Raw genomic sequence first — 15,795 nt, forward strand, 5'->3', positions numbered from 1 at the left:
CATGGGTAGATTCTGAGAGAAGTCTAGACAGGAAAATATTGCTACAACCATAAGGTATTTCAAATGATTTCACAGAAACATTTCACCAAATTAAAGTACGAGGAGCTGTTCAACTCTGTTTTGTTTTGTTTTGAAGAAAGAAAAGTTTTGCACTCAGCTCCTAAACCTTAACCTGTTACAGCAGCTACTGCAAAACCTGTGACACTTAGCTGGGGTTGTCATTACTCAAACTTGTTAGCCTTGGATGTGTTGGTCCTACGTTACCCTAGAGATCATTTGTGACTCTTGCTGTGAAAGCCCAGGTGTGGGATGGGGGGACCTCCTAAGTCTCTATGCAATCTGATGCTTTATGGAGCCACACTCTAAGGTGTAGGACATGGATGGTGTGGAGTTTGGCTGGGTGTGTGGTTTGTTTGGTTTGAAATTTTTTGGTTGTTTGGCTTGAAGGTATTTTTAACAAGTTTCTGAAGGGAGGTAGAGGAAGTTATGTTTCTAGAGTCCTGTTTGGCAGTGTTCCAGACTAGCAGAGATAGAGAGAGTTGGTAATAGTGAGTGGCTTGTTCAATTGTAGCTGAATTCATCTAGTCTCTTTGATGCTGAGAAATTACCTGCATGTAATTTGCATGTTGTATCTTTGCCAGAGGCCAAAATGTTAGCAGGGAAGGGTGTGTATTGGGAGAAGCAGTGGAAAAATTACAGTGAGTCAACAAGGTTGAATTTAGGCCTCCTCACAAGGGAAGCCTCGTTTATTAAGCAACTTGATCTCTTCCCTGTGAGATCATATGTGAAAAACAGGTTGAGCCATGCTTGAGGGAGTTGCCCTGTGGAATTTGTAGATAAGGATGCTTTATACCTGCGTGTGCCTGAGAGGTCAGTTACATTCTGCGGCTTCCAGAGGGAACGAGCCTCCAGAGGAGTACAGTTATTCCATTTGTCTTGTGGTAAGTTTATTGAAAAGAACTTTTGTTTCTTCCTGTCCTCCCTATGCCTCCTTTCAAATCCTTGATTCCCAAACTGTGAGGTGTGATATGTGTGGTTTTCTTCACCAACAGACCCAGGTATCACTACTGAGACCACAATGGCTTGGTGGAAGGCCTGGGTAAGTACAGGATATACTGACACTCTGAGGGGTTTTGGCACTGTAATAAGGTAACTTATAACTTGCATCAGGCACTGTATGGGAATGAACAGTTTCCTTTAAAAATTAGCAAGACCTTTTTACTGTTTTTCTGGCTGTAAAATAGCATTCAGCACTTATTGAACAAGGAGGGTGTTGGTATGATTGCTGGCTGTAGAGAGAGGAGCAGTTCCTATCTGGATCCTCAGCTGAGAGAGGTGCAGGGGGTGTTCATGGGGAGATGGTACCATGCAACAGCAAAGTTACACAGCTGAAGTCTGCAAGCTTTTGTGGGATCCTTGTCTGCTCCCTTGTCCTGCAGCAGTGAGTTCAGGGCACTGGCCTGTCCCCATTTTTGGTCTCCTGTTGTGCTGGCAGGCTGTGGTCACAGAGAAAGATATGGGCAAGCCACAAGGTCTGTCTTTGGTGGGTTTTTAATATTGAAATAATAATGTGTCTTGAACAGCCTGTCTCTTTGCCAGGAGCCAGAAATGCTGTGTATGTTCTCTTGTAAATGCTTGTGGCTTAAAGAGGAATGTGGCAGGATGGGGAGAAGTTCATGGGGTGTGCTGAGGCAGCACCTGGGGTCTGGCTCAGACCAGGCAGCAGGTAGCTCTGGTGATGTGCTAGACATGGCAGCTGCCCCATCAGCCTCTGTGGGAGGCCAGATTTACTCCTAGGTCTCAAAATATTTTTGGGTTTTTTTCTCTAGAAAGATTAAAATTGTGATCTTCCTTCTGAGTTTTCTCTGCCTCCCTATTTCCTTCGGAAGTTTGGAATAATAAAATAGATGCTTTTCCTCAGCCTGGAGTAGCTCTCACTTAATTCTTTTTTTCTTTTGGATGATCTAGTCTCTGTTACACCCAAGCTGGAAATGATTTTTAAACTTAGAATGAGAAAAGAAGGAGAAAATCCCTTAAACTCAACTGTTCTCATACCAGTTGGTGTGGTAGGGGGTGGAGACATGAGAAGAAAATGAGATGTCCAAAGGAGGATGGGGGGAAATTTTGTTTTTTTAAACCCTTCATAAAAAATACAATTCAAAAACAAAAGGAATGAACAAATGTGAAATTTTCTCAGAAAATATTGACTGAAAAAAGCCAAAACAGTAAGCCAACCTGTCCCCAGATTCCAGCTTTTTTTAAAAAAACCCTATTGTATAGGTTTCAACATATTTTGGTAGTAAAAGTTTTATTCCTTTTTCCCTTCATTTGTAGGTAAAACTTTTCACAGCCTCAGCTGTAAGGTACACTGCTTCTGCTGCTTTCATGCCAATTATTTCTATTTACATGAGCAGAAACAGCTCAAGCAGTTTCAGTTAGGGAGTTGTAGGATCAATTCAGCTGGGAAACAAGACCAAAGTGAACAGGGATTCTTTGAAAAGCTGGTGCAATTGTACTTGTGCTGCAACAACTATGTGCACAGAGAATGAGGTGCATGAGTGAGTCACAAATGTGCTACTTGAGCCAGGAAGGGCTGTAACTGTTTATCGGAATTAGTACCAAAAAAGATCATTTGTTTCCACTGCCTCCAAATGAAAGCTCAGCTTTGTACTCCCTCTTTCACTGAGTCACCAGGCACGGGTCCAGAATGTTTGGGGGTTTCTTCACAGGGCCCTTGCATGCAGCTGGAGAGGATTGATCATCCTTTTCAGAGCAAGCACAGATGCATAGTCTAACCTGCTTCCCAGGGAGCTGTGCTGGTGCTGGCCATCTTGGCAGAGGGCTAGAAAAGGAGCAATTGAAATGGTCCTGCCAGCTTAGACAAATCTTTCTAGGCCAATGCAGACTCTTAGAGGTGCAATGCCACCTTCTCTGTCACTGTTTTGTTCTGCAGTGACAGCTTCACCTCAGCCTTAAACTTGCTGCTCAGTGACCATTTGGATTCAAAGCTGCATCTCTTGTGAAGTTTCCTGTTGACACGGTTTGCTTGCCAGCTGCTCTTTCTGCTGGGAGCAAGGTGTGGTGGTGTCTCTGTGCTGGCTGTAAAGCAAACTTTTCCAAGTCTTGCTGATTGCTGAAGATGCTTCTCTCAGTACTCCTCACTGGCTCTTGCCTGCTTGGCACTGCTCTTGGAGCACAGCTGGCAAAGAGACCAGCATGTAAACGTGCCAGCAGTGTGTGCTGGTTCTCTCTCACAAGGGAAGTCACAGCAGAAGGGATTTGCATCATAGCAGGAAGCTGATGGGTGGCACTTGGTGGTCCACATTATGCAAGTCAGGTGGGACAACCCTAATGCTTTCTTCTGGATCTGTAATATCTGATTTTTATCTCACTGTGAAGCCATCCCCATTAAAATATTTATCAGGTCATACTGATACCACTAGTTTAATATTAACCCTGCTTCTAAAAGTAAATTTATGAGAATATAGTCATTTCCAACTTAAATATCCTTGCTTCTAGGAAGGAGAAAATTGTGTCTATTATTGTAATAAAGTGATGGTGGCTCTTCATGCCTATGCACCCACATACTCCCCTTATTGATAGGACCAGCTTGTGATAGGTGGGACAATATATTCAAGCCAGTTCCTTGACTATGAGCTTTATTAAATTATGCCTGGGCTCTGGTCAATGGCCCTTCTACTTTGTGGTTACTAAAATAAGTCTCAGTGTGCCTTTTATGCCCTGGGACTGGTACTGTCAGCACCTCAGAGTTTTGTTAGGAGGATTCTTGTGTAGCTGCATCTGATTCTTGGTATGGGGAAGAACATCAAATCTGTACTCCTCCAGATGGATCACTTCCTTCAAAGACATCTTTTGGCCCAAATCCTTCCAGTGGAAATGCTCCCTTCTTGAATCCAGCTGTGCAGAAGTGCAGCAGCAGCTACTGAAAAATATGTCTGTGAGAACAAGACTATTTCAGGACTATTCAACAGGCTATCTAAAAGCTACCCTGCCCCAACCCCCTGAGAAATGCAGTAGGATACCATACACCCATGCTATGAAGGACTGTAATTAAGGGGTGAATAGGAAAGTCCAGTCTGTTAGGGTCTGTGCTTTTTCTGCCAGACTGCCTGCACCTCACAACACTTGCAGCACTCTCAGTCATGCTTTGCACTTTGTGTTTCTGCTGGCAGCAAAGGCTGGTACAGGCAGGTGGGAACAGGAAACTTGGGCTCTCTTTGGGGAGAAACTTGTGTTCTCTTTTTGCTCTCCTGAGAAACTTCAGGCCAGTCTCTCCTATTTTCTGTGACTTCACCATGTGTAGGCAATTAATAGCATTAATGTACTTTTCAAATACTCTTTCTTCAGCTGATGAACACCAGTGGTGGAAAGTAGTGTATTTTTCTTCTTCTTTCAGAGTGAAGCAGAGGGCAGGCCTGTGGCAGGTACTTTAAATTTTAACGCTGCACCTGATGCTCAGATTCTGTACAAGGCCATGAAAGGGCTTGGTGAGTTGACTCCAACACCATATGTAAATTCTATGTTCTTGTAATTGCTAAGTTGAAATCCATTCCTTAGGATATTTGCATCCAGAGATATCACTTCTTTTTTACCGTGAAAGACTAATATTTAAGTTTCCTCAGTGTGCCCTTAAACTTCTACACAAAGGCAATGAACTAGGCAAGGTTGTCTGAATATTCAGATTGGGATTTTGGACCAGTCCCAATTTATTCTGTGCACTGTATTTATGATTTATTGCTGCTTTCCACAGGGACCGATGAACAAGCTATAATTGATGTCCTAACCAAGAGGAGCAATCTGCAGCGTCAAGAGATTGCCAAATCCTTCAAAGCACAGTTTGGAAAGGTTCTTTCAAAACAAAGCCATATTCAATCACTGGTTTACTGCATGCAGGATGTAGTAAATGGGGATACAGTTCAATCTGAAAGGATGATGCAAACAATATGCAGCTCTTCTACAAATAAGTAGACTAATATCTATTTATAAGGCCTGCAATGAATGTGTAAAATTAATTTTTAACCAGAAAGAAATGTTTTTCTCCTAAAGATTTAATATTTTTAAAGCACATTTTGACCAGAAATACATTTTAAAAATCAGTTTTATTTTAAAATGAAGTTTCTTATTGATTTGAAGCTGTAACAAAAAATGATACCCATCTAAGTGACATGTCGAGTAAAATATTGGATTGTTTCAGACCTTTTTAAATGTCAAAAAAGTTCAATTTAAAGACTTATTTAATTACACTTGTTTGGAAATTCCATGGCTACCTACAACTATGTTTTCCTTTGTCCCTCTTTGTTTCTTTGACAAAATCTTACTTTTATTGGGAAATTTTTTTCACCAGCAGACTGTACCCTCAGCCCTTCTGTGGAGTCTCCAGTGATCCTTGCTGGAAAGGGCACTGCCATGCAAAGAGAGTCATAGTCTAGGAAAACCTGCATTATAATGAAAGAGGATTTTGAAGTGTTGCTTCAAGCAGACTGCATTCCTGATTCTGTAAATGTCCTGGGTGCAAATTTATATGCAGGCTTTGGGAATCAGCTCTCTCTGAGCTGCACCCTTGCTCAGTGCAAGGCCTTCAGCTACCTGCTTCTGCTCACTGAGTTAAGCAGGGTGGAGGAAGATTTGCTGTGGGTTTAATTATTGAGAAAGCTCAAATATCAAGAAAACAGGAAATGTGTAAACACCTAGACAAATCCCATTTTGGAGTTAGGTGGCTTTTTCAGTCCCAAGACCTTTTTTAATGAACTATCAACAATGCTGTCATTCAGCTTTGTTACCTGGGCCGTGGGGATGAAAGCAGCATGTGCAGCAAAAGGTGAGGCTGTTTTTGTAACCATGTGATGATGCACATTTAACAGGATCTGATTGAAAGCCTGAAGTCTGAACTGAGTGGCAACTTTGAGAGGCTCATTGTAGCGCTCATGTACACCCCATTCAAGTATGATGCCAAGGAGCTGTATGATGCCATGAAGGTAAGCAAATTGCATGCTGATATTTGTACAGTAGTACAAATACAGTGCTAATTTCCTGCAATTGTGCAAGCGTTAATAACTGGACTGTTACCTGGTTAAGTTTGTTATTAGCAGTAGCCTTTGAGAAATACTTAATTGTACTATTAATATTCTGGAGGGAAATGCTGCTTAAATATTTACAGCTATAAGAAAGTTTCTGTACGTATGTGACTCACAGAGCCTGGGAAGGCAACAACAAAACTGAATTCACACCCAAACCTGCTGCCCTAATGCCCCTTGGGGCTGAGCCATGAAACCTTTAAGGAATCAAGGAGTGGTGGTGCAAGGGCCAAGCTGGGGTTGGCTGGGATCCTACCTACTGATAATGTATCTTTACAAGTTTCAGATGCAGAGTGGTCTGTTCAAATGGTACAAAGATGGACTGACTAGCCAAGCACTGGTCTCCCTGCATCCCTCTAATGTTCTCTGCCATCAAAAATCTGACTCCAGAAAAGCATTGCAGAAATGCAGGCAAAAAACAAAAAATAAAAAATTATAATAATAAAAAAAATAATCCTTTGTAAAGGATAAAATCATCCTTTATAAATTAGGCACCTCGGTAAAAGAAACCATGTTCAACCCAAATGTGTTTTGTGTCTCCAGCTTTCATCACGACGGTTCCTTGCAGCTCAGCACACAGCCTGACACTGCTGCCTCCCTTCACCATACTTCTCTAGCAGTAAATCACCCTCCATGACTAGATGCCTTTCTCCACCTTTATTTCTCCACCGTGTTTTCTATTTTAGGGTGTGGGAACGAGGGAAAGTGTCATTATAGAGATCCTGGCATCTCGGACAAAAGCGCAGATCAAGGAGATAATCAAGGCCTACAAAGAAGGTAAGTGCCTGGGGGCTCAGACTTCTGTAATCAGAAGGAACGCTGTTCTGTAGTCAACAGGGATGCTGTTACCAGTTAGCACTGTCAGCAAGAAAATGGTTTTTCTAAAAGCATTTAACTCCAAAAGCAGTGTAACTCTCCTTTCAGCTGGCAAACAAAACATAGCTATGCTGGGAGAATTTGAAAATCCCTTTCTAGGACTTCATTCAGCTGCAGCAAAGGGTCAGCAAATCACAAATTTGGTTCAGTTTGGCTACAGAATATTGTCAGAACGTAAACAAAACTATAGCTGTGCACTTGGCTTCTCTCCCCATTAAATAGATGGGAGATTATCAAATATGTATTTGGAAATAGTTTATCTTGTTTATCCCTTCAGCTATACCTCTAAAATTAGCTCTGGGTTTATTTCTTGGACATTGGGGGACCCAGTGACTCAGCTGGAGGCAAATGCTGACCTGGGTATTGCAGAGAGTGTGAGCTGCTCTCTGCTCTGGCTTTTCCCTTAATGACCCTCTTGCCCAGTGTCAGGCTATTGTGTGTGCTTGGGTCACTGATAATATCTTGACTGTATCACCTAAATAAATAACAAATCCTTCCCTTGTTCTTCTCTTTCCCTCGGGTAGAATACGGTTCTGATCTGGAACAAGACATAAAATCGGAAACAAGTGGCTACTTAGAGCAGATTCTGGTTTGCCTTCTGCAGGTAATGCTAGAGAAGAGAAATGAGGGTGTAAAGGTCTTCACATTTTTCTCTTCTTCTTGGGAGAAGACATGCAATAGGAGAGCCATTACAGCCATGATCACCAGATAAACTGCAGAGACAACCATGGCACTTGGACTGGGTCTGTTTCAGCTTTGATGTGACTGAAGCAGGGAAATCTCCCTCCCTTAGCAGCAGTAAGAGAGCTGGGAACATACAGCCAGCTCTGCTGCAGAGAGACACCTCCCTTTCACATATGTGTAAAGCCACTGTACTCTGCAAGGGCTTTAAGAAACAGTGCCTAGGATTCCACTAGGATTCACCACTTTTCCAGGGTCTGTGCCCTCAATGCCGAGTATATTTACCATACCAGATTTTTTGAATTCTCCTGCCTGGTAGCAGATTAACTGAGCAACTTTTTACTCTGCTTCATACAACTGATTTCAGCACCTTTCAGTGAAGGAGCTAGCACTTGTGCTGGCTGAAATATTACTGCTTGGGTACTCTGCAGAAATAGATAACTGAGAGGATAATTGATCTTTGCTCAGAATTAATGATCTGATCCTTATTTTTGGAAGAATCTTCATGAGACAAAATTGTTACCTTTCTTTTTCTGCTCATAGGGTGAGAGGGACAATGCCACCCTCTATGTGGACAATGCCCTGGCTCTTCAGGATGCAGAGGTACTCTCAAATACGTGTGATCACTGACATGCCTGCATTTCCACCTTCCTTCAGAGAACTTCAGAGTGCTTCAGTGTCAGCAGTGGGTTGGAGTCACAATAATTTAGAGTGGGGTTATCCTTAAGTAACTTGAGGTTTTGCAATTTTGCCTGCACTGCTGAACTCTGCCATTCCAAAGAGGAGTGATGAGGCCTGGGCTTTGGTTTGGCTGCTTTTGATATGTGAAAGAATATGGGCATGGTGGAGTGGAAGAGGAGAGAAAAGGGAGGAAACCTCAAGCATATTGTTGGCTGTTCCAGAAGCTGCTGCAGGAGGGGTAGAAAGGATGGAGATAGTGGATGTTCCACTTTGTCTCAGACAGTAGGGTTTTCATAACCAGCCATTCCAGGAGACTCTGGTTCACATGGTGGTTTCAATTACTCCAAACCCCTCTACCCCAGCCACACCTTCAGCCAAACTCTGTTTCTTTCCCAGCTGCACACACAGAACAGCTCACTAACAACTGTGTGTTAAATTACAGACTCTCTATGCTGCTGGAGAGAAGATACGGGGCACTGATGAGATACAGTTCATCACCATCCTGTGCAAAAGGAGTGCCACACACTTAATGAAAGGTATGGAGCAGGGCCCACACTGCATCACTACACTCCCAAGCCTCCAAAATCAGAAATCAGCCTAGCCAAGAAGAAGAGGCAGGGTTATAGATGAGAGACATGGGTGGTCAGAAATAAGTACCTGAGCCTGTTTTTTAATTCCTGGTCACCCAGTCATCAAAAACTGCCAGCAGATTTTGTGAAAGATTATGATGATTTAGTTCTGCTGAAAATCAAGTGCCTTATCTAGGAGTCACTACACAGTGGTGATAACTGGATAGTTGTTATTATAAATCCAGGGAGTGAGTGAGTCCCATCCTAATTATGTAGGAGCATGTGGTGAACAGACACGTCCCCTTGGATGTGGGTTCCTCTGGGGGGAAAATAAATAAATAAATAAATAAATATATAATACATATTTAAAAACAGCTGGTTATTATTCAGTGCTGGAGAATCACAGGGTGCAGCCTGCATTTCTGCCCCAGGTCCTTTTGAGGGCATCAGAGGCTGCTGGGAGGGAAGACACAAGCCCTACTCCAGCTGAGATCTCAGCTCCCCACTGTCCATGCAGCAGAGACCAAACCTTGTCATTTCAAGGCTTTTGAAGCATAACAGATTTTGTTATGTTGGCAGAATTTAAGCATATTAAGTACTGTGTGAATCAGGTGGACCTAAACTAATAAATTTAGCCTGAGATAAACTAGGTGTGCCTGAGCTTTTTCCAAGCTGAAATCCTCTGAGGCTGTTTCTATGCCCTGGAAGCCAGCTCCCCCTTGTGTTTCAAATTCAATCTCCCAAGGTCACTTAAAAAAATAAACAAGACAAACAAACAAAAATAAGTGGTCTCTATAGTATTTGTCTGTATCTGTCTTTAATAATTTCATTTTATCCTGTTGTGATATTGTAACCAGTCTTTGGAACCTACTGTGGCACCAAGCAAGTCTTTCTGTGCTATGGCCACCTGTAGATATTTGTCTTGAAAATCTGAGTGTAATTATTGCAGCATTTAATTATTTTTTTTAATAGAAAGAGTAGGTTTGAGTTGAGAAGTTTGTATCCATCTGTCTGTTCTGTATTCCATTTCCCCAAAGTGTCTTGACTGTTGATGATCTTGGATGCAGAGCAAAGTTTCTTAAGATGTCTCTTGCATTACATAGCAGTTTTCCTTCTTTGTTAGTCCCAGAAAGCTAGGAATAGAAACAGATACCTGTGTTTCTGAGCCTTGGAGCATCCAAACTGTGTATAAGGCAAGGAATGAACCTGTTGCTGAGCTCTTGTTACTGTGGGAACTCAAATATCTTGGAATCTGCACCTGTGTTTTGCTCATCTTTTCTTGGTTGTTATTATTTTAAATTGTGGTTGAAATAATAAGTTTCCCCCAAAGGTGTTGTCATCGTTTTAAAGTCCATGGGTTGTGAGCTGCATAGATTTAAGCTGATTTTATTTTGGCTCCTGGAGCTAATGACAGCAACAACCACAAAACCAAAGGTGTGCCTAACTTTGTTGTCTGCTTTATTTCTGTGGTTAAAGACAGTGGTGAAGGGTCAGATTTCCACATAAACTTGAGGTGACTGAAATTGTCTGAATTCAAGGAATTAAGAACTATCAATGGTTTGGCTTTTTGTAAATGTTAACATCCATCTTTATAGCTGATTTCTGATGTTGACTAAGCCTCCTGAAGCTGGTACAAATGTGGCCATTGCTTATCTGTGTGTTCATATTGCCACACAAGTAATGCCTGTAAATATTGGGCACAAAATGTCTCTAGGGTTACTTGGTAAAAAATATAAGTTCTTTGTGTTTCAAACAGTGTTTGAAGAATACCAGAAATTGGCTGGTAAGAGCATAGAAGACTCTATCAAGAGTGAAACTCGTGGTTCACTTGAGGATGCCATGCTGGCTATTGGTAAGTGGTGACCTTTCCCTTTGCTTTGTCAGAGTCTGCTGCCTTTTCCTCTGCAGTAGCTGACTTATATTAGATGGATCTACTTTATAAAGGTATATGGTAGGAAGAAATGGGTACCTATTGGGCAATAAACTCAGATTCAGGAGCACACTGAATTAATGGGAAGCATGTCAGTCTCTCTTGCCCTGGGCTGGTACCATTGACTCTTACTGAGCTTTTTTGTATGCCTAGTGAAATGCACCAGGAACATCCGTTGCTACTTTGCAGAGAAGCTGTACAATGCTTTAAAGGTAAGACTCTTCATTCCACACACTGGTTTTTCATACTGACTTAACTTGTAACCTGGCTTCCACCAATACAAAGTAGAAGAGTCAAGGTTTTGGTGAAATTCAGCAGGTTTAGTGCAATTGTTGCAAGTAATAGCAGAGTCCTTTCAAAAGCCTTGAGTAGAAAAGCACCCTTTAAGCTCAAGATAACAAGGGAGTCTGCCTTTTCCGGCTTAAGAGTCTGCAAGAAGCCCAGCCCCACTTCCTGGAACACAGACAAAACTTCTGGAAGAGACTTTTCTATGAGGCTGTTTATAGGGAAGAATGTTTATGGGATAGACAGGAACACAATATTTTCTTTTTAGGAAGCAATTCTCTTAATGGCAGTATAAAATGAGAGTTTCAAATGGGGGACACATAAGGTATTTGCAGATTGTGCCCCTGTATTACTTAACTGGTATGTACAAGATGTCAGCTCTCCAAATCATTTGGAAAGATGAGATAACTGTTTTGTTATGAGTGCGATCTTAATTTTTCTGTGAGTGGTTGAAGCCAAACACTGCCTGGGTGATGCTGCAGAAGGACAGTGCATTCAATGCCAACTCCCACCTCTGTAGCATGTTTGTTTTTGCATTTGACACGTGCAAAACTTGTGCTCATGGTGGGCTTGTGGTGCTGGGAGTGGCCCCTGGGAGGGGTGTGAGGGTGGGCCCTCCAGGAAGAGATGCAGATGTTCCACAGAACAGGTGCCAAGTGGTGTTTGAAAGCTGACTCCTCCTGCCCTGGACTAGTTTGCATAACTTACCCTTTGAACACCCAGCAACACCACAGACTGATGTATCTGTTATTCCAGGGGGCTGGCACTGATGATGGGACTCTGATAAGGGTGCTTGTTTCTCGAAGTGAAGTTGACCTAAACCTTATAAAGCCTGAATTCAAGCGTATTGCAGGGAAGTCTCTCTCCGCTATGATTTTGGTAAGCAGAATCTTGATATGATGGTTCTCAGCCATTGCATGTATTCCTAATCTTTCCAGCACTGTGGGATACTTCCATAGTTGTTGCAGTAACATTTCTGCTATGATCATGGCTCTCCTTCAGTAGGCCTGTTCACAGTCATGTCCTAGAGAGACACAGGTGTCTGAAAGGTGAGTCAGACCGTATGCTGTCTGTAAGAGACTTGGACAAAGCAAACCCAAGGAGCCACTGCACTAGGATTTTCATGGGGCAGTCTCTGTGTCAATGCATGACATCCTAGATGAATCTAAATTAAATTAATCATTCCTGTTACCCCTATCCCACACTGCTGCACTATTTTCTCCTCTCTCTCTGCCATCCTTGACTACCTCAAGTCAGTGCCATCCATATACATCAAAATACTGCTGGGGTATTTTGTTCCCTTTCCTTTTGTTTGAGGTTTTTTAGTTGTCTTATCCCAGGTGAAAGCCTGGTCTACACTGTGATGAGACAGGTTCAGAAGCTGAACCTTTTCAAGGCTTGTTGTAGCATTTGAGTCTCAGCTCTGACTGAATGTGCCTCCCCTGTTAGTGCTGAAATGCTGTGTTTTACCATTTGTCCTAAGGACTTTGTGACATTCCTCTGCTCCTGTACAAATGGCACAGAAGCCCTGTCCTTAGCAGTCCCTGTGTGAAGTCTGGTTCTGTAATGAAGGGCCTTTCTTATAATTGACACTGCCAGTGTCTGTCACGTTGATTAATGGCCAGTCTTCAAGGGTCTGTACAGAATATTCGTTCCTTCTGAGAAGTGGAACTAGCTTTACACCTGTCACCACAAAACATTCAAAGAGAAGAATTTTTTTTTACCTAGTGAATATTTTGTGTAGTGCTTCTAGACCAAAATGACCACATTTGTGGCTTTTTTAAAAATGCCATGTATCAGGGCTAACTAGTGTTTTTTCCCTTCATGTAGGGAAGAGGTGCTACATGAATACCCAAAATCTGAACACAACAGGTTTGCTTGCTGTCATTTGTGCTGACTTTGTGCTGCTCTGTGGGACAGAGCCTTGATCAATTGCTCACCTGCATTCCAAAGGAAAAAATTGGACTTGATAAATGTTATTTCAGGTGGTAGCTACAAGCCTCATTTCTCCCTTCACTTTTGATGGTGTGTCAGCTGGCAGCAACTCTGCTGAAGTCTGACTTGCTCTTTCCAAAGTCCTTTTCCTGTGTGGGCATATTCCACAGACTGACAACGTCAGCACTTGGAGAGTGCAGAGGAACTCCCATACTCATCTTTTTTTTTTTTTTTTAATATTTTCTCCTGTCAGGAGGACACCAGCGGCGATTACAAGACAGCCTTGATGAACCTCTGTGGCAGTGACTGACAGACTCTAGGAGGAAGATGTTGAAAAGGATACAGAGAGAAGATTAACAGTGAACAAGGATCTGAAAATGTGCTTGTAGAAAATCTCTCCATTGATCCAAGGGGGGGGGAAAGAAGATCAAATTAATGGCTGAGGTATCCAAAGCTCTCTGAAGGATGTGGATGCTCATTACGCATTGAATGCTATCCACTTCCCAAACAGTTTTTCAAACACAAGGGGGAAGGTTACTTTCTTGTTTCCATTTTATTCTTTGACATTTTCCTTCTGTTTTAATCCATTGTGAAGGATGGCACTTTGACATGGAATTAAAGGTTCTTCTAAATGCTCTAGAGCTGTTTCACAAGTCTGAACAACCCTACAAAGCTTGGGCTGCCCTGAAGCTGTGCTAATTTCACCAAAACCAGCTGGTAGAGCCGGGCCATTTGTTGCTTGCAGGATGTGTCTGGAAGGAGTCCCAGATACTAATGAGGCTTTAGGGCATGGGTCAGAAGGAGAATTTAGTGCCAGAGGCTGTAGTTTATCAGCCTTATCTGCATAACTTCACAGGGAGCTCCCCAAGGAGCAGTGAATGGCAGAGCCAAGCTGGCTGCAAGCATGTGAAAGTTGAAGGCTGTGTGCCTAATTTATTTCTTGCTTGTCTGTTGGGGAAGACCAGCAAGTTCTGATCCCCACATCAGTGTCAGACCATGAGGGAATCAAAACTGGCTTGGATGATTCAGTTTTGGTGAACACAGGATGCTCTGCCCGTGGGAGCAGACCTGTTTCTGCTTCTAGTGTCACAGTAACTTCGCAGCAGTCAGTGGACTCCCTCCAAAATTGCCTCCAACCCCCATGGCTGCACCAGCAGGGTGCTGAGTGAAGCCCCATATGTGGACAGTGACACAGAGAGAACAGTCTGAGAAGTTTGGGTCTGCCTTGACCACTGGCTCTCCACACTTAAAGCAATCCTTTAAATGTGTAGTTAAAAAGCCTTTCAGTAAATGTGTTCAGTAAAGGAGCTTTTCTGATCAAATGGGTGAACTTTTTGGCTGAGGGGTGCTCCCTTCCTTGCACTGCTGAGATTAGCAGGAATCAGTGCCACCACACGAGTGGCAAGTTCAAAATGTCTTGGTGAGTCCAGGACACAGACAAAGGCCCTGGGGCCAGGGTATCAACAGTCCTCAAGTGAACACAAAGAGAAGGTTTCAGTCTCTGCCCCTTAAAGCGCTTGTCTTTTCAGTGATATCCCAGTTTCTTGCCTGGTCTCTAGGCTGAGCATCAAGGTGGGCATTTCTTCTCTCAGTTTTTGAGGGACATGGGCAGGCTACAGGCACCAAAGGACAAGGACTCGCACCTCTCTTCTGATGATCAAAGCGCCCCACCTGGTTTTTCACAGTCCCCGTTCTGATTGACCCCGGTGACCGGGCTTGCCTGTTTCGCTTTAGTTTGGCTGTTTCCAGTCGGTTCGGGCCTGCGAGTGCCGCGGCGAAAGCCGTGCTTACACCCCCCTCTGCTGGGGGACCGGCGGCGGCACCGGCTGTCCCCGGCATCCCGGGGCATCCCCGGCATCCCGGGCACACGGGGCATCCCGGGGCATCCTGGGCACACGGGGCATCCCGGGCATCCTGGAGCATCCCGGGGCATCCCGGGCATCCCGGGCATCCCGGGCATCCCGGGGCATCCCGGGCACACGGGGCATCCCCGGCATCCTGGGGCATCCCGGAGCATCCCGGGGCATCCCGGGCACACGGGGCATCCCGAGCATCCCGGGGCATCCCGGGCATCCCGGGGCATCCCGGGCATCCCGGGGCATCTCGGGCATCCCGGGGCATCTCGGGCATCTCGGGCATCCCGGGCATCCCGAGCATCCCGGGCACACGGGGCATCCCGAGCATCCCGGGCATCCCGGGCATCCCGAGCATCCCGGGCATCCCGGGCACACGGGGCATCTCGGGCATCCCGGGGCATCCCGAGCATCCTGGAGCATCCCGGGCCATCCCGGGCACACGGGGCATCCCGGGGCATCCCGGGGCATCCTGGGCACACGGGGCATCCCGGGCGTCCCGGGCACACGGGGCATCCCCGGCATCCCGGGCACCCCGGGCACACGGGGCACCCCGAGCATCCCGGGGCATCTCGGGGCATCCCGGGCATCCCGGGCACACGGGGCATCCCGGGCATCCCGGGGCATCCCGGGGCATCCTGGGCACACGGGCCATCCCGGGCATCCAGGGCATCCCGAGCATCCCGGGCCATCCCGGGCACCGCGGGCACCCTGCGCGCAGCCCGCTGGCGATACCGTCCCGAGAAGCCCGTGCATGCCGGCTCACCGCGTATCCTGTGCTCACCGCTCATCCCGGGGCACCCCGGGCCAAGAGGAACGGGTGGGGTTTGCCCCCTTCCCTCTCTCGCAGCCTGGCACAGGGGACACGTTCCTGTCCCCTGGGGCAGCCA

General features: G+C 44.9%; 1 protein-coding gene across 1 annotated transcript; it reads left to right on the forward strand.

The window, feature by feature from the left end:
- Positions 1 to 730: 730 nt before the first annotated feature.
- Positions 731 to 13,691, forward strand: ANXA8L1 (annexin A8 like 1). The gene is made up of 13 exons (XM_023929563.2): positions 731 to 941; positions 1,053 to 1,099; positions 4,418 to 4,508; positions 4,772 to 4,866; positions 5,883 to 5,996; positions 6,782 to 6,872; positions 7,496 to 7,575; positions 8,196 to 8,255; positions 8,776 to 8,869; positions 10,659 to 10,754; positions 10,986 to 11,044; positions 11,874 to 11,996; positions 13,306 to 13,691. Exons 2-13 carry the CDS (start codon positions 1,079 to 1,081, stop codon positions 13,360 to 13,362), a joined length of 981 nt encoding a protein of 326 aa, XP_023785331.2. The 5' UTR covers positions 731 to 941; positions 1,053 to 1,078; the 3' UTR covers positions 13,363 to 13,691.
- The last annotated feature ends 2,104 nt before the right edge of the window (positions 13,692 to 15,795 follow it).

Source organism: Cyanistes caeruleus, chromosome 8 (genome assembly GCF_971803275.1).
Source record: "Cyanistes caeruleus chromosome 8, bCyaCae1.hap1.1, whole genome shotgun sequence".
In the NCBI taxonomy this organism is placed as follows: Eukaryota; Metazoa; Chordata; class Aves; order Passeriformes; family Paridae; genus Cyanistes; species Cyanistes caeruleus.